The sequence below is a fragment of the Camelus dromedarius genome, chromosome 1 (genome assembly GCF_036321535.1).
Source record: "Camelus dromedarius isolate mCamDro1 chromosome 1, mCamDro1.pat, whole genome shotgun sequence".
Classification (NCBI taxonomy): domain Eukaryota; kingdom Metazoa; phylum Chordata; class Mammalia; order Artiodactyla; family Camelidae; genus Camelus; species Camelus dromedarius.
Window position 1 is genome coordinate 112443630 of NC_087436.1, and position 17691 is coordinate 112461320.

A 17691-nucleotide genomic window follows, 5' to 3' on the forward strand; every position below is an offset into this window, starting at 1 on the left:
GAGGCCATCAGGATAATCTAGTGTAATACTCTTACAGAGGGGAAAATGAAGCAGAGAGAGGTCATAACTGTTACCTGAGGTCAAAAGACTCCCTGATGGAGAGTCAAGGAGTCCAGGCCTTCTCCTGATTCAGGGTCCTTTCAAGTCATCAAAGTACTTGATGTTTTTGTTACTCAGGAAATGCATACGGAACTAATTTCAAACATATTTTAGGGCCGTTATACTAGAAATGCTATCAAGAGATCAGTTGCTTTGTAGTTGAAAAGTAAAAGCTACTTGGTCTAAACAAAAGGAATAGCCAAAGTTAGCTTTAAGGAGGAAAAAAAATGGAAAAATTTTCTAGCTCCTATTATAGAATAGGTATTGCCCCATTTACCAGTGAAGGACACAACCAGAGTGCATAGGCTTCGTAAGATCATCTTCTGGAGTTTGCATCCATGGTTCATACACAGTCGGTTAATTGTATTTTGTATAATCACAAGATCTCAATTATTAAATCTTAAATTACCAAAATATAAAGTTATGCAATTCATTTTTTTAAATTGTGCACTACTCACCCAATTTTCTTTTTTTTTAAAAAACAATCTCTTGCGTTTTGCTTTTTTCACAATAGCTACATGGTAGGTATTACTAACGTCATGTAAAAAATAAGTCAGTTACGAATACATGTAGCAATTTTACAAACTTTTAACTGAATTTATATAATCATAGCCGTATAAATCCCTTTCTTATTTAAGAAAGTTTTCTTAACTCACTAAATTTCTGTCCTTCTGTATTGTTTACATGTAAGACTCTCCTTAACTTCTCATTCTTGCTCTTCACTTTCCTCTATTGAAACTATTTCCCACCGAAGATTACTTTGACAAACAGCTAGTACAGAAGCATGTTAACTGCACTCCATCTCACTGTTCCTGAATTACTGTTTTAAGTTCAATTCCTGTAGCTTATTGTTATCCAAATTCTGTTTTTATCTGATAACTTATCTCAGAACGCTTTTGGGTGTCTCTTTAATGGTGAGAGTTGTCATGTTTGTTTTTTTTTTTTTTTTTAACTATTTCCCTTATTTCCTAATGGTGATATTATAAATCTAAGCTTTATCTTTCTTTCTACAACTGTTGTAAAGAACATTATGGTATTTTAAGTTGTTTATTTTTCTTAGGGAACTGTTCGTCCTTCTATGCTTTGTAACTATCTCTTAAAATTTGTCATTTACCATTCTGATAATTTAGAATACAAATTTGATAATATCCTTTCCTGGATTCTGAAAAATTTGCAATGGGTTGAATTAACTCAAAGAAAGCAACTTCTCATATATGATAAGATGATTGATTATCTAATTATAACACCTAGGTAAGGGAAGAATAGCGTTAATTGAAAAAATTATTTCAATTAATGTTTGCTTCAAAAATGCTTTTTAGTATGTTGACTTCATTACAAGTTTGTTTGAAATTGTGCAGTTTCACAAAGTATCAGGTAAAATAATGCAGCTCCAGTGAAAAGACCCAATTGATGAAAAACTACGACATTCAGCTTTCCCATTTCTGCTTTGCTCCACTGCTGTTAACACCTTCACTCCTGGCCTGGAAACACTGCTCCCTCCCTCTCTTTGCTGACTATTTTAAAGCATACACACTGCCTTTGGAACACCATGTTCTTCCGCAGGCCCATACAGAAAATGAGAGAAATCCACTCCCACAACTGGCTACCTTAGGAAACAGAATTTCAGATTCTGTCCCTTCCAGCTCTTGTTGAGTTAAAAGCAGGGGCCATAAGCCAATAAATGTAGTGAGACAGTAATTGGGAACTGACATAAACAAGCAATAAAAGCTTACTTCCTCCTTGACAATCAGTAAATAATGAAATGGGCTGGTTTTACACTACAAAAGATCAGAGAATAATAGAATTTAAGCTGTAAGGAAGCTTAGAGGTCATAAAATTTTCAGTACCTTTTGATTTTCAAAATGATTCTGAAGATTTGACCAGAGCATTTGTTTTTGACTGACTCATTAAGACTCAGCTTTGTCCAAATATAACCAAAACAGAGAATCTCATGGTCACAGGAATGTTTATAAATGTAATCCTGTAAACCGCTGTTGTATGAAGGAGGATAAGGATGTTTCAAAGGCATTAGTTCCTCCTTTCACCAGGCGGCCAAGGGTGAGTTCCCAGCGACAGGGCCTTTTTTGGTCCATCTTGGTCCCTCACCCCCGCCTCTGCCCTGCTGTTACACTGTTAGGCGGCTGCCCTCAGCATGGTACCAAAAACAGCCCACTCCGAGTTTGCAACCAGGTAGGTACTCGCTAGTGACAACAGAGCTCTCAAGGCCTCTGATGAATTAACACGAGGTTTATTTTGCTCTAGTTACACCCATTTACATATGGGTCTCAAGTTTAGGTCTAGGGGAATTTCCAGATAGCTTAACGTTAAGGGAAGAATTACAGTTTGCTTTTTGCTAATCAAGAGAGTATCAGAGGCACAGGTGAAGCTGGCATACGAGAAATCGACCTGCCGCCGTCCCACTAATCGGAGCGCCCGGCCCCGTCCCCGAGCCCTGCTGCGGCGGTGGTCAGTGGTCTCGACACCGCTCTCGGTGCGGAATCACATGCCAGAGCTGCAAAGGACGGTCACCCCAAGTAAAGAGGCCGCCCAGGTGATGGAGCAAGGGCACCGCGGCGGCCAAGAGCCGTATCCTAACCCTAATGCCGAAGGCCAGTCTAGTGTGTCCGCGGGCGCGGAAAACGTATAAAGCATCCTGCTCCTCAGGCTGAGTCCCTGAGCCCGTCGCACCCCCACCTGTTGGACAGCATCCCTGGGCTCCTTCTTGCCCAAGTGCTTTGGAAACTGTCAACGGAAACCCAGAGGCCAGGGAATGTGAAGGGCGACCAGAACTATGCAGAAGAGCTGGGACCCAAATAGCGGACCTATGGGGCCGGGCCTCACGGGGGTCGGGGAGCTGGAGACGGGCCCTCACCGCCGCGGCCGAGCGAGCGGTGCCAAGACCGGGCGGGCGGCGCCGGCGCACTCCGGGCACGGAGCCTGCAAAAGGGGCGCGGAGCGAGCGGCCGGCCACCTCGCAGACGGCGGGCAGCGGGCGCAACGGCCGCCGCCCCGGGGCTCCTCGGCCGACCCTCCGCCCGCCGCCGCGCTCGGCCCGTTCCCGCCGGACCCCCGACCCGAACCCCGGAGGCGCTCTCTCTCCCCGGCCGCGCGGCCCGGCGGCATGGAGCCGGGCACGGGGTCCCGAACGGCAGAGCCCGCGGTGGTGCGGGAAGCCAGCGCGCGCCACGGCGACGGCAGGAAGAAGATGGCGGCGGCCGTGGCGGCGGCGGCGGCGGCGGCGGCCTCGCACACGCCGCTGACGCCATTGGCGCGCGCCGGCCGGCGGGCCGCGGATGGCGGCGGCGGCGGCGGCCCGGGCTCCGGCGAGGGGCGGGGCGAGGCGGGAAGGGGGCCGGCCGGAGGCGGAGGCCGGGCGGGAGCCTGGAGGGAGGCCGTGGGGACGGTTTGTTGTGCTCGGAACATGGCGGGCGTCGGCGACGCGGCCGCCCCGGGAGGAGGCGGCGGTGTCGGCGCGGACGGCCCGGAGCGGGACGGCCGCGGCGAGGCGGAGCAGCCGGGCGGCGGCGGCGGCGGCGGTCACGGGCCCCCGCCGGCGCCTCAGCACACGGAGACGCTGGGCTTCTACGAGAGCGACCGGCGGCGGGAGCGGCGCCGCAGCCGCGCAGGTGAGGCGGGCGGCCGAACGGGCGGCGCTAGGCCGCGGAGAGGGCGCCGAGGGCGGCGGGGGGGCGCCGTGGGACTCCCGGCCGCGAACCCCGCGGCCGCCGCTGCCTCCGGGGCCGCCCGGGCTGTGGGCGCGCGGAGCCGCCGCGGCTCCCAGGGCTCGGCTGCCACTGACAGCTCCGCGGGCGGGTCCGCGCGGCACCGAGGCCCCCGCGGCAGGCGCCCGGCCAGGTGCGTCCGAGCGGCAGGGCTGCGGCCGGGAAGTTCCGTCCCAGGTCACTTTACTGCTTCTGAAAGATCTTTAAAAAAACGAAAAGGCTGGGGTATTCTCGAGCCTCGATCATGCTGGCTAGCATCTCCCACGTCTCAGGGAAGCGCGAGGCTGATCTCTTCATTATGTTCGTGCCAAGGTGCCTTTTGTTCTGTATTTTAAGCGAACTTGAGCCATAGAAACCTGTTAACCTGCCCTCCAAATACGTGTTCCTCTGCCGCAGCTGACAATGGTAATAATGACCGTGAAGTTCAGTTCTTTTGCCCAGAACAGAAATACTTAGCACTTCTCCTAATGTTACCAGTGAACTTTTCCTAAACCGAAACTTAGGCCACTTAAGAAAAAAAAAGAAGAAGAAAACTGCATTAAAAAAGATACACTTGTGACTCCTACTTTCAGTGACCGGTTTTAAGCATGTTATTATAATATTATTTCTTAAAGCTATAGGAATTTTATCTTTGTTGTTAGAGGATTTCTTAAAACTTGCATTTGTACGCATACTGCAGTTGTGTATTGGGCTTAAGAATAAGGAAGACTTTGAGATGCATGTTTCAGATTGACTACAAAGTGATCACAGCATTTTAATTCTTGCATAATTCTAAGTTTCGGACAGCAGCTGAACCGCAATTCCATTAAATTTCTTCCAGCTAAAAAATTGCTTCTGGTACACAGTAGGAGCTGCATTAGCTGTTACTTTCTCCAGTTCGTCAGAATAAATGTTTAAGTCGTGAGGCTTACTGCATCATTGATTGTACCTTGGTATTGAGGATGTAAGAGTCATTAAATGCCTTAAGGCCAGTCAGGTGAGATCCTGAATGATTTGCTAATTTTCAGAATTAGACGTTGGTTAGAATTTGAAGAGGTCCTTATCTTTGAAAAATTAAGTACAGACTGTGCTTTTCATTGAACCATTTAAAAATTCTCAACCCTATTTTGGTTAAGTTGTCAGTTAAACGCTTGTGAGAGTATATACTTTCTGAATTGGCAGGATCTAAGTTAGGGTATTAAGTCTCTCAACTGTCTGTTTACTTACATAGGCTTAAAAATTAAAAGCACTGTGGTGCTAATAGAAACAAATGTGGCCAAATGTCACTCCAATTTCTTTGAAATATTTCTGAGTTTTAGGAAAGCCACCTTCATTAAAGCCTTTTTTGGTTGGTTGCATGCACAGAAAATGAAGTTGTCAGGAATCTTGCCAGAAGCAGATATTAGGCTCCTGGATAAATCCTTAACACCCCTTCCCTGGCCCTTCCCAGCATGGGTCTGGATACCTGGTATCGTGGACTTCTCTAGACTTCATGCTGCACATGCATTCTTCATCATGGGCTACTGAGCAAGGTTTACTTAACTTATTTGAAGCTGGACTTTTAACCCATAGCTACAGAAAGTCGTTGTCAGGGCACACTTCCAGCTTTAGTTGTTGGGGTAGTCCTTACTGTTCCCCTAGTTCCATCCATTACGCGTGAGGAGAGATGTCAGTGGCACCTCTTGGGGATTAGGGTGTAGGTGAGAATCCCAGGAGTATTTCAGCTGGAGTTGCCAGTCGATGTTGTTCCATCTGGGCTTCCCAGCCTTCCCCCGGGTATCTGTCCCTTCTCTGCTGGTCACACAGCTCTTGCTACTGCTGGTGAGGGCTCTCTAACTCTGATGCAGCACTGGTCAGGGCATCCTCGCTAGAGATTAGAATTCTTTCAGCCATTGTTAAATGCCCTTGGCTGCTAAGTGGCTTCTGTGTTCATCCTTACTATCCAGCATTGCTCCCTTCTGCTGCTCTGTAACCTTCCTTTCCTCTCCTGTCCAGAATGTAGAAAGCTCTTCCCCAGGGGCTGGCCTGGGCCAGAGGGCCTTAGAGTGGCACCACCTAGTGTCATGTGAGGAGCATTTCTTCCTGAATCAAACATCTTCCAAGCCAAGGTGCTTGCACTTGTTACTTGTACATTTTTTTGTATTCTGGTGCTGCCTCTAGTCCTCTCTACACACACCCCCAAACCTGCACACCTCCAATTTAGGGCAACCTTTGTCTTTCCTTTTGAAAGTCATAATCTTAATGTCTTGGTAGCCTTAACCATCAGTTAGTTCCAAAATCCCCTTTATTATTTCTCCCAAGGAATTTAGGGCTCTTATGAATTAGACATTTGTTGACCTGTCCTAACCACCTAGGATCCCATAAATGAATATACAGATTAGATGATTAGCCAAACCCTCCCAATCCAAGTAAAATAACACAGTGTTTGAGGTTCCCATATTTTATACCTGTCCTTGTTCTTTTATAGGTTTATGGAATATAGATGAACATTAGTTTGTGTATATACAGTTACATATACCATATACACGTGTCTGCATCAAGTGTGAGCGTTCTTTTTGTTTCTCTTTTCAAACTCTTATGATCACATTGGTCTCTGAACTCCGTCTTTTACTTATATGTAGCCTGGCATTGGGCTGAGACTTTTCCAGGGTGCTGGTGCTTAAACCTTAACCTAGTTAGAGATGGGTATCCCACTCGTCACTCCTGTCTTCATTCTCTCTCTCAAGATGGCCATTGTGCATTCGACCACTGCCTTAGCTGCTCACCTGTCTTGGACTCTGGGTATGGTAGTCATTGAAAAGTGCAGATTCATCTCTTCTGTCTTCTTTTTTTCCTACTCTTCAAAAAACAACCAACTTCTCTTGACCTTTCTGACATAAGAGCACATAATAAGCACATGTTACAACGTCTCTGTGCTTGTCCCCCACCTCACTCGTCTATAAAAGTTCTGAAGGGGAGATTTTCCTTCTAGCCGTATTCCCATTTAGGAATCCAGGTCCAACAAGTCAACTTTGGACTGAGTTGGGCAATCTGTCCTTGGCTTGATTTGGTTGCTTTGTACTCCATGCTTGCCTAATCCACTCGGCTCTGTTTCATAACGTCACTGCTAAATGGCTTAGTATCTGCAGTGTCTCAGTGGGGTCCAGTGATCATGGAGACTTCACAGTAGAGGAGTCTGGTGTGAAAGAAGTGAAACACCGCCCGGGGAGGAGGACAGCACCTGTGCAGTGCAGGTGCCGGAGTTTGCACTGGGCTGCGGGTCGCTTGTAAAACAAAGAGCCTGAAGGAAGCAGTGAGCCAGCAGTGTTGCGTCTGACTGTTCTCGTGCCCTGCGGCCCATTGTTTTCCCTTTTAAGTGGTGACTCTTCACTTCTAGAGCTTGAGCCTTTTATTTGTCTCTCTTGTCTTTATTTACCCATTTCAGGACTCTTGCCCTACCCCCATAAAATGAACCGAGGCGGGAAGAAAGACTAAACCCCAGAAAAGCCAGCCGGTCTCCTTTTTAGTGGTTCCCACAAAAGGTTTCCAGTGGGACAGGGGTTTTTGCTGTTCACATTCCCTGTGTCCTATTATTTGTGTAATTGAAATTTTAAGTTCTTCTTACAAATAACATATTTTTATTAAAATACGTTTACGTTGAACCCATCTTCATCCTCCACAGAGTGTTACATAGTTACTCCTGTGGCTTCCCAGACTTCTCCTGAGGCATGATTAAAGGCTGTGATTCTGAAAACGAAGCTGTAGAGTCAGTCAGTTTCTCATTTGCAAAGGAAAATAAGAATAACTGTAAAGCTGGCAGGGAAATTACCTGAAGTAACCCTAACCCCGATACAGGTAATGTAAAATTAGCTTCTTCGGACCAACTACTGCTCTGTTTTTAAAATTCTCACTTGCTTTACTTTAATACTTGTAAATTAAACAAGCGGTGAGAAGGTACTTATTTTGATCTTTGACCGGTTCAGTACCTTGGCTTTTTAAAAATGTTTAACATCAACCAAGTTCACCCTTCAGAATTCAGTGCTCGCAGCTCATTTGTGGCCCACTTTGGGGAACAGTTGAATACAAGAGGTCTTTGGAAAGGCTGTGTAGCATTCACTGGCACATAAATGGTGCTCTGCTCCCATGTTTAGTCCTTTATTTTGTAACCTTGTGACTTTGGGAAAGAATCATTGCTCTTTTTGAATCTGTTTTTGATCTATAAGTTTATAAATATTCTGCCTGTTCTTTACGTCCCTCGATGAGACTATAAACAATTTGAAGGCCTTAAAAGCTTGAATGGTACCTTTACTATATTTGACTTAGGGAAGCAGAATTGGTGTTGTATTGATTCCTCGTTGGCCTTGTGCAAGGGTGAGCCTTTGTACTTGTGTAATAAATTTACAGTTAATCTTGTAGTGTAGCCTTAGTAAAGCTTATTAAAGTTTGACATTGTTTAGGACTGTGGAGATTTGCATATTTCATAGTATTTTCCTAACACTTAACCAGTATTACTTTCCAATTTTTTTAATGGTCAGTGCTATTTTAAGAAAGATATATTTGGGCATATTACCCAACATGTAAATGTATTTATGATTCCTCATTACTTTGAATTAATACTTTTTTATCCTGGGTTCCTATTTCTAAAACTCTCTCAGAAGATAATTAAAACATACTATTTCTTTGTTTAGGGATGAGAAAGAAACCATTTATACTGTACTTTTCCTCAATGTAAGATACTAGATCACAGGGCAATTCTGTGGTAGATGAATATTGGTTAAAAATTCTCTGGAGGAATTGACTTGGATTTATTATTATTGGTACTGTTTTCCTAGTGTCAAGTATTTACAGTTGGTAAGACTTACTTATTCAAATGTAGAAGCTCTTATTTATATTACAATTAAATAGTAAAATGCTGCTATTTTTTAAAAGACTTTCACTGAATGATATTCCTTCTTGGTGAGAACTGGAGAAATTAACTAAAATTGGTTGACATCTGAAAAGTTCAGAAAGCAAACATGTCAGTTACTTTATTTTAGAATATAATTTGCTCTTAGACTATAAAGACACATGTTTAGCGTAACAAATGAAAGTGATTCTTGCCAAGAAGGAATGAAATACCACCACGGTATGGAAAAAGTTAAGGTACACCTAGCTAGCAGAATTCTTGAAGAGAGGGGTCAAAGAACAGTAGCCTTCCTAAATAATTAGCCAGGTGCTGTCCCCAGTATCACAGGACAGGTGAGTTCAGGTGAGACTGTGGAATGCTAGAGAACAATGTTTAAGACAGCAACAGCAAACAGAAACCCTGAAACACACCTACACTTCCGAACAGAAGACTGAGTAGCATCCTGCAAAATATATCTGTGCCGGGAAAAGATGGGGGCGGACCAGACACGGCAGAAGGCTGTCTTGGTGGCTCCGGCCGCAGGGCAGCAGACTCCTCTTCTTCAGTGTGACTCAGAAGGCTCTTTCTGACAGGTTGCAACCAGGTCAGGGCCAGGTCATCTTCTCTCATATGACTGTCAGATAGACAGGTGGTAATTGTGGTCCGGGTAGAGAGCACACTGGGTTCAGAGTGCAGAGCTCTAGGTGCTAATCCCAGTTTGCCCCTTAGCTTTTCAGTGACTTCGGACAAGTCTCCCAACCTCTGTGAGCTCCATATCCTTCGTTTGCAAAATGTGAACGCCGTTAACTGCTCTCTTTTGCTCTCAGAACTGTTGTGAGGGTTTCATGAAGTCGTGTGTGCAGGACCTTTGCCAGCTCCCTCAGGATGACGTAAAGAGGGAGACTCCCCCACCCTCAAGCAGGGCCGGGTCTCCGGGAGCAGGGGCGGGGGCGGTAAGATAAGGCTCTGGAAATATTTCACCCTATACAGCTTGGGGTTTTTGTCAGTATTGCTTTAATGTGTCTTTTGAAATCATTCCCAGCCCATTGGTGTGGCGTTGCTCATGGCAGACACTAGCCTTACATTCAGAGCTCTCTGGGGCCTGGACACGGGAGGTCAGGGCACATGGTGCTTGCTTTTGAAAAGCTCATGGTCTGGTGAGGGAGCCCTGACTCGTTACCAGTGTAACTTCGGAGAAGTAAACCAGGGTTCAGGGTGCTGTGGGGGCACAGGAACAGGACGATGGGGTCCCGGTTTCCCAGAGCACAGTGTGGGCTGTGTGAGGCAGTGATAAGCACAGCATTCTAGTGCCAGCAGGCACACGAGTTAGGGATAGACTGCTTGATTTTGAAGGCTGGCTCTACCATTTGCTTCCTCTGTGACCTTGGAGGCCTCCTTAACTTCTCTGTGCCTTGGTTTCTTCATCCATAGAATGGGCATAATGACAGAACCTATGTCCTAGTTATGAGAGCTGTGCACTCGAAACATGTTTTATCATTTGATTTTTTAAAAGTGTTTTAACTTCTCCATTGGAGAATCTAAACTGATGTTTATAACTAGATGTACTGCATTTCTAGAGGTAGGATCCTGACACAACAGTGTTTCATATTTACAGTACAGTAAGACTCTCATAGGTTTATTTTGTGTAACTAGTTTATAGAAAATGACTTACTCAGGTTATGTAGTTTGTTAAATATGCTTATTTGACATGTTGCCTTTTCTCTATGGAAACAGGGCTGCAGAAATAGCATCAATAAGCACTAGGTGACCACCAGTCATCGGTGGTCACCACTGTAGCTCATGTGGCGTTAACAGTAAGTGGTTCAGGACATGGTGTTGTGCTTCGCAGTCTCGTGTCCTCATACGAACCCTCCCCCGGTCCCTCACACGTGGTTTGTGGAAGATGAGCAGGTGACAGGTGCCACGGTTTTCTCTTCTGAGAGACTGAGTCACAGGCCTGGGGCCCCTCCTCTGATCGCTGGTCCCTGCTCTTGTGGCCCAGAGCAAACCCTTGTTATGGTAAAAGCCCAGTCCTCTGCTGTCACTGGGGAGGCATTTCTGTGGAGGATGATTTTCTAAACAAACAGGGGTACAGCTATCTCCACATTTTGGTTTAATTTGCTTTTTAAAATTTAAAATTGTGCTATAAGCTGTTTGTCTCCTTCACACACTGAGGTACTAGTGAGCCCCGCCCCCGCTGGCTGTGACTGCATCGCGGCACCCTGTCCACTGATGGGTGACCTTTGCAGTCGTTTGGACACACACTGAGAGAAGGCTCCTTATCTCCAGCGGCTGCTGCGTTTATCCGGTGAGACACCCGGAGCTCTGCGCTCCTGCCCTGCTGATTCCTCCCCATCTCAGAACAAGTCTGTCTCAGCCACGAGCCCTCTTCTCGAGGATCCACTACGTTCTGCTTTTGCCACTTCTGATTTCTGATTCTGCTCCTATCTCCGCCACACCCTCCTCTGTGATTTTCCTGCCTCTTTCCTGATCCATCCGTTCTCTTGGCAAGCCTTTGTTGAGCGCGTGTGATGTGCGGTGCCCCAGGATGCAGAGGTACAGAAGAAAACCAGACGAGAAGCAGGCGTAGCGCAGCTCCGGGCAGTGCGGGCAGGTGCAGGTGCTGTGGGGGCCGAGTGGGGGAGAGGATGGGGACGTGGGGAGGTCTCCACAGAGCAGGGGACGCCTGCGTGTGTTCACCGGTGGAAACGGGAAGGGATCTTGAGCCTCGAGCAGCGTGAGCCAACTGCAAGGAGTGAAGAGTGGTGTAACTGGAGAATTATGACCTCAAGGTTCTGGGAGGCGGGTGTGAGGCTCTCTTGAAACAACAGCCCGGGGCCAAGTGGGAAGGGGTCTGGTGTCCCCAGTGCTGAGGTGCAGACCTCACCTGGACGTGACCAGGAGTTGCCTGATGGTTTCCATAGCCCACCAGTGAACGTGCTGACCAGCAGCCAAGCCAAGTAGGGCTGAGGGGAGGAAGGATTGGAAAAAAGATGCCAGTCGGGAAGCCTTTGCAGTAACCTGGAGAGAGAGGATGAGGACCAAATGCAGGTGGAGAAGAGCGAGAGGGCAGAGTTCATAACTGTTTGGAGGAAGAGTCATTAGGGCTTGGGGAGAGAGGCGTGGGGATGATCAGAATTGGCCCGAGGAACTGTATCACTGGTGAAGCCCTGAGCTGGTCAGGGCTGCAGGAGCCAGTAGGGGTGGGGTAGGGGCAGGGCTAAGAGGGAAGATGCAGAGTTTAGATTTGCAGATTAAAGGTGCCTTTGGGATTTCACGGAGTTGCCCACAGGGCAGTTGGAAATACGGGTCCAGGCTCAGGAGTCAGAGCTGAAGTAGGGTGACTTTAGGATTTAGATGGTGGTTTTGAACTTGGACTGCCCAAGGAGAGTATGTATAGGAAAAAAGAAAAGAAGAAAGAGGAAGTGGCTGACAACACATCAGAGAATATGGCCTTAAGGGCTGGCGGGTTTCAGGGTAACCTGTGCTTTGACAGGATGGAGTGAATAGAGCACCTGCCAGCAAACACTTAAGGGTCAGGTGGAGGAGGAGGAGCTGCCAGAGAGACTTAGGTGAGAAGAGGCGAGTCAAAGAGCAGAACGCCACTGGGGGAGGTGCCAGGCCGTGGGGGCCCCACCGCCGGGCGGGTGCTGCTCGGGGTTCTGGTGGAGTGGCTTTTGGGGCTCATGACTCAGCTCACTGGCGTCAGTGAAAATTGTTTCTTCTGCTTTCTGGATGTCATCTTGCTTCCCGATTTTTACATGAAAGAATTGATATTTATAGATTTTAGGTAATGGGAACATCCCTTTCTTTCTATTTGAAAAATGAGCTGAGTAAGAGTATAATTGTTTGATCATTTTTTTTAGTTATAGCTGTTCTTGTTTGCAGCTCAAAAGATTTTTTCTCTCCTTCACATGCAGATCGTGTTCTGGATATAGCCAGCCAGCAACATATTAGAAGTTTCCTAACCAGAAGTTTTACTCTACACGGATTCGGTTATACTGAGGCCTTTTAATCTGAACATCTGTTAGTATCTGCAGTAACGTTCACATCTTGTGTACGGGGCACGCTCAGAGTGCAGGGGATAGTTCAGAGAGCTGTGTCCTGAGTGAATGCACTGAGAGCCCCTGGTGCCCTGGGCGACTTGGCCTGCCCCTGCTCTGGGCTGGAGGGGGCGGACGTCCGCTTTCCTCTCCATCTGTTTCAGGCTCCACGTAGCTCTCAAGGTACCACTAACTCTCTAAATAGATTATGAATCTTGTATTTAAAGAAACGTGTGTATATGTGTAATTTGGGGGAGAAGCTATAACCTCTGTACACAAGCAAACCACTTCACATGATCCTTAAAGAACTGTTGGTCTGTCCCAGCGCTGGCGGAAGCAAGCGTTTTGGGCCCACTGGGGACAGTGGTCTGCTTCTAAGTGTATTTTTGTCTCTACACTCTTTTCCCCACCTCTGCCGCCTTAAATCCTAGCGCTCACATAAAACAGAACTCCTTAGGTCAATAGTCATAAAGGAAATCAGCTTCTTCTCTGTCATTTTTTGGAGGGAACACCAATACTGTATTTGGCAAAAGGACCGCAAGGCCAACTTATAGCAAAGAAGACAGTGTGAAACCCTTGGCATCCTGAGTTCTGGAGGAGAGTGTGGCCTCAGAGAGAGTGAGAGTAGGAAGAATTACGTGGAGTCAGGAGTACTGAGAGGCCACGGAGGTGATGGCCATCGGGGGAGTGCCACACGTCGGGAATAATTGGGGTTAGGCGTTAACAACCTTACCTTCTCATCTCAAGTCTGCCAGATGCAGCCGGGTGGAAAGTATTCAACCTCCTTGACCTTTCTTGCCTCATCTGAGACAAGATGACGGTGGGTGAACATCAGAGAAACAGAGGAAACAGGTGGACGAATCCAAGGAAAGGGAGGCCTTTCAGACTGGGTTGAGGGTCTGCTCTGTATGACGTAGGATCATCGTCATGCTGGGAAGCCGTCACCTAGGGAAACGGCATTCTTTAGACACTTGCACGATCTCAGAAGCTGAAGAAGGACGAACTTGCACCAGCATCCATGTAGTTCACCCAGGATAGTTCCTGGACTGAAGCAACGCCTTTTAGGTGACTTGGCTCCCTTTTGATTTTGTGTGTGCGTGTGTGTGAATATCTTTATTTTATGTATACTTGACAGGTACTGTTTTTACTTGAACATTACTTGATCTCTCCATCAGTCCAGGTCCTGTTATCACCTGCAGAGACCCAGCACTAGGCTCTCACAAAACCCTTTTCTGACTGTTCTGGCTCATGGTAATTGTCCCTTCTACATTCCTGTGACATTTTCAGTTTATATCACACAGAGCAGCGCTTTTCTCAACAATCTTTGCTAATGGTTTGTGTGCAGTTCATTTTTGGGCACAGAATTACAGATGACTTTGTTTTATTCTGTTGTTATATGTATGTATTACCTGTGGCCCCAGCTAGCATGTAAGTTCCTTGATAAACACTGTCCTTTTTGTTTTGTGTCATTTTTTTTCCCGTAGAGCTTTCATTGTTGAGGTTCCTCGGTGCTGAACTAACCAGAGGGTACTTCCTTGAACATAATGAGGCCAAGTATACAGAAAGAAGAGAAAGAGTGTACACTTGTATGCGAATACCAAGAGAACTGGAAAAGGTACTTTTTTTTTAAATTACTGGATGTCATTTTGAAAGTTATGTCAACATGTTAATTCTATAAAAAAAAAATTTGTGAACAGCTTGAGTTGGCTTTTAAAATATTGGAAATAATGTGATCGTAAGTAATTAAATATATTGGGGGATAGGAATTCCCATACAGGAAGAGTCTTTTAAAAGTGTATTTTTAGTGTAACATCCAATGATTTGTAACTTTGCTACTTATTAAACTTACCATATTTCCGTTTGTGTCCCATCCAAATAACTTTTTCCATGGAATTACTCTCCACTCACTTCTTTAGTTCTCTTCAATTTTGTTTTACTAGAATCAGGGTTTTTTTGTTTTTCCATTCAACGTGATATAAATTATTTCAGCCGTTTTTTTAAGACTTCAGTTTCTCAAAAAGCCCTCATATTCAGAAACATTAAACGACAGTCTCTTCAGAAAAAAAAGAAAAAAGGAGATTCACTTGACCTTCCTCACAGAACACATCACGGCACAGGATGTGCACAGTAACCGCGACACTAACTGCTACACACCGTCCTCCCTCGACTGCGTCTCGGTGCATCAGGACCTGTCAGACAGGAAGGTGGCTCTCTTCCCTCTGTCGCTAGAGTCGAGTCTGAACAATTCTGAAATTCCTTATAAGAAGCAGAGAATTAAGAAATAATTCAGCTGCAGCTATATTGCAGCACGTTTTCATACTTTTATAGTAACGTAAAACTTGTGATGTTCCAGCCGCTTGCTTAGAATCATGCTCTCCATTGGAGCAGCTCTCAGGGAGCTGTGTTGGTTTGCTCACTCCGTGCATTGTCGTAACAGGAGGTGCGGTGGACAATGTGCAGAAGGATGCAGGTGGTTTGGCTGATGTTCTTTATTTCTGGCAGTCCATCAGTTTGGTGGAAGGAAGAGAGTCGGATTTGGAGTGACAGCTTGAGAAATGAGCTCTCGGTGGCATGGTGCCTGTGGAAGCTTTGGGAAGTTCTGTGTTAAGGTGGGATTTAGAGAGCTGGGGGTCAAGCTGACATTTGAGACTGTGAAACAGTTTGTTGCCTTTGGTCAAGATCATTAAATGTGCTTTTATTATTGTCTTGCTGCTTTTCTAGGGAGTTCTGGGGTTCTGTGGAGGAGCAGACGGGCTGGAGATGAGGGGGGCGTCCCGGTGACCCTCCTCTGCAAGTGCAGCAGCATCTTTGTCATTGGAGTTGCTTTAAGATTTTGTCCAGGAGGGGCCTCGGGGACAGTGTTCTTCTGATTGAAAAAACAAAACAAAACAGAAAATTAAGTTATTCATGTGTCTTTCTTAAAACACTTCAACCAGCTTTTCGAGCTCACTTTTTCCAGTGGTAAGCCCCGGGCAGGAAGTGTGAGGATGCTGCAGAGGGCACTGCTGGGCTCTCGGACAGGGCAGTGCCAGCCTAGTGCAGTTTTCACCCCCTGGTGTCAGCCTCTATGAGGGAAGTTTTTTTCTCGCACCTGTCTGAGCAGGTGTGTACTCCCATTTTCCTCTGGGGAGAGCACAGGGGGATTTGCCCACAATCCACAGCCAGACTTTATGGACACACCCAGGGGGCTGCCTCAAAGCAGGTGGTTGTCCGTCCTCCCTCTTGTACTGCCCACCTGTGACAGGAAAATGAGCCCTCAGAATTTTGTCACCTCTTCAGAGGCAGGTTCAACACACATATCCTTCTCTTTTATTAGCAACATTGAAATAAGCACGTTTCTGGGTAGCTTCCTTATAGACATTTGTAAGCATTTCGTGTGTTTTATTCTGAGTGTTAAGATGTCTTCTGGGGAAAATCCCTGCGGGTCTTGATGAGGCTTCAGTAAAAACTAGTTTTTCTATCTGTGGTCTATTGTGGGACCACTGATGGGGGAGTAACCTGCATGGTCAATTGTAATCAATTAGGCTTTTTTTTTTCTTTTTTAAAGAATAGAAAAAGTGTCAGATTACATTCATTGCCAGTCCTAAGGGTAAGTGTTTTTTCTTGGAACTTTGGTTTCATTTGTATGTGGGTAAAATGCATCCTGTCAGAAAAGCTGAAGGAACACTGCTTATGCACAGTTGTGATTGTTCTCTAATCCTGCTTCCCATGAGAGGGGCTTTTGGCTTTAGTCCTATTTGGGAAATTTTGGTTTAGTCTCTTAGAACAACACTTTAGGAGTTTCATTGCTTGAATGTATGAAAGAATGTTGTCTTTTTCTGTTTAGAGCAATTTTTTCTTCTAGGACTCACTGAAGCATAGAGGAAAAAAGAGTTAGATTTCTGTTTAATTGCAGGCTTAAATATCTCTCTTAACAGCATGAATTCACTCTGCCATCCCCATGGCCTTTATTTTATATGAGGGGGTCCACTTCAGGCTTCTGTTATGATAGCAACTTAACTGACTTTTCCTGGTTTCCTTTGTGTTTACGTTGTCTACTCTAAATGTAATGCCTCACTCACTTTTGTTGTTGTTCTTGTTTCTTTTGGGTAAACGCTTGGCATTTTCACCTAACCTTTTCGGGAAGAGAAACTTGATAATTAAGGAGTACTTTGCTTGTTCAGGGGTTGCAAATATGGTAAAACATGTAATTAATGCTTATACTTTGAAGTCAAGAGAAAGGTCAACTCAGTATCTCTTACTAGAGCTGTTTAATGATTGTAAAAAAAAAAAAAAAATCCCAAGGTTTTTGTGTAATATTGTCAGTGGATAAACACGTTATACTTGACATTTAATAAAGATGAATTTCTCATATATTTAAAGTAGTATTTCTAATTATTAACACTTCTTTACATTTGAACTTCTCAATCTAATGTAATGGTATGAAATTTTGGAGTATTTTGTTGACTTTGGGGCAGCATTTCTTTTTTTCTCTGCAAATCCCTTTTCCCTTCTGCACACACACCTTTTGGGTTCTTGTCCTGGATCTGCTAACTGCTTACGTGGTCCCTTTCAGGGGCTGTGTGTTTGTCTTTGATACAGCCAAGAAGGCTGAACTGTACTTTATGTGCATCCTGTACTGAGAGCCAGGATAGCGGAGAGATTGAGGGCATGAATTCTAAAGCTGAGCTGCCTGGATTTGAATCTTGGCTCAAGTTCCTTGAGGCTTTGACCAATTCACTTCTGTCCGTGCGCCTCGGTTTTCTCACCTGTATGTTAATTATGTGGTAAGCCTTATATAAGTGTTTTTAAAGTGTTTTACCAGCCTTGCTTCAGCAATTCTGGAGTGCCCTGCCCTGGGAGAACAGGGACATCTGAAAGGTTTCTTGTCCTCAGGATGCATTCCAGAGGAGGTCTTGCTTGCAGTAGAGGTAGCTGTCGCCTTGGGCCAAGGACAGCAGGAAGTGATTGGGAGAGGACTGGTTTTCAAGGTTCCCCCATGCCC

At 45.8% G+C, this 17691-nt stretch overlaps 1 protein-coding gene and 1 pseudogene across 4 annotated transcripts in view; one reads left to right on the forward strand and one right to left on the reverse strand.

The window, feature by feature from the left end:
- Positions 1-1359: 1359 nt before the first annotated feature.
- On the reverse strand, positions 1360-3259 carry LOC116156378 (uncharacterized; annotated as a pseudogene).
- Positions 3260-3453: 194 nt separating this feature from the next.
- Positions 3454-17691, forward strand: part of TAPT1 (transmembrane anterior posterior transformation 1) — a 58964-nt gene continuing 44726 nt past the window's right edge. The window contains exons 1-2 of one of the 4 annotated variants that reach the window (XM_031436980.2): positions 3454-3725; positions 14192-14322. In XM_031436980.2, the coding sequence (XP_031292840.2) occupies positions 3521-3725; positions 14192-14322 (336 nt within the window). In that variant the 5' untranslated portion in view covers positions 3454-3520. Of the gene's footprint in view, positions 3726-11317; positions 12691-12803; positions 12891-12949; positions 13773-14191; positions 14323-17691 lie in introns of those variants that run through there. The other 3 variants (XM_064487880.1, XM_064487885.1, XM_064487883.1) reach the window with 3 other exon arrangements.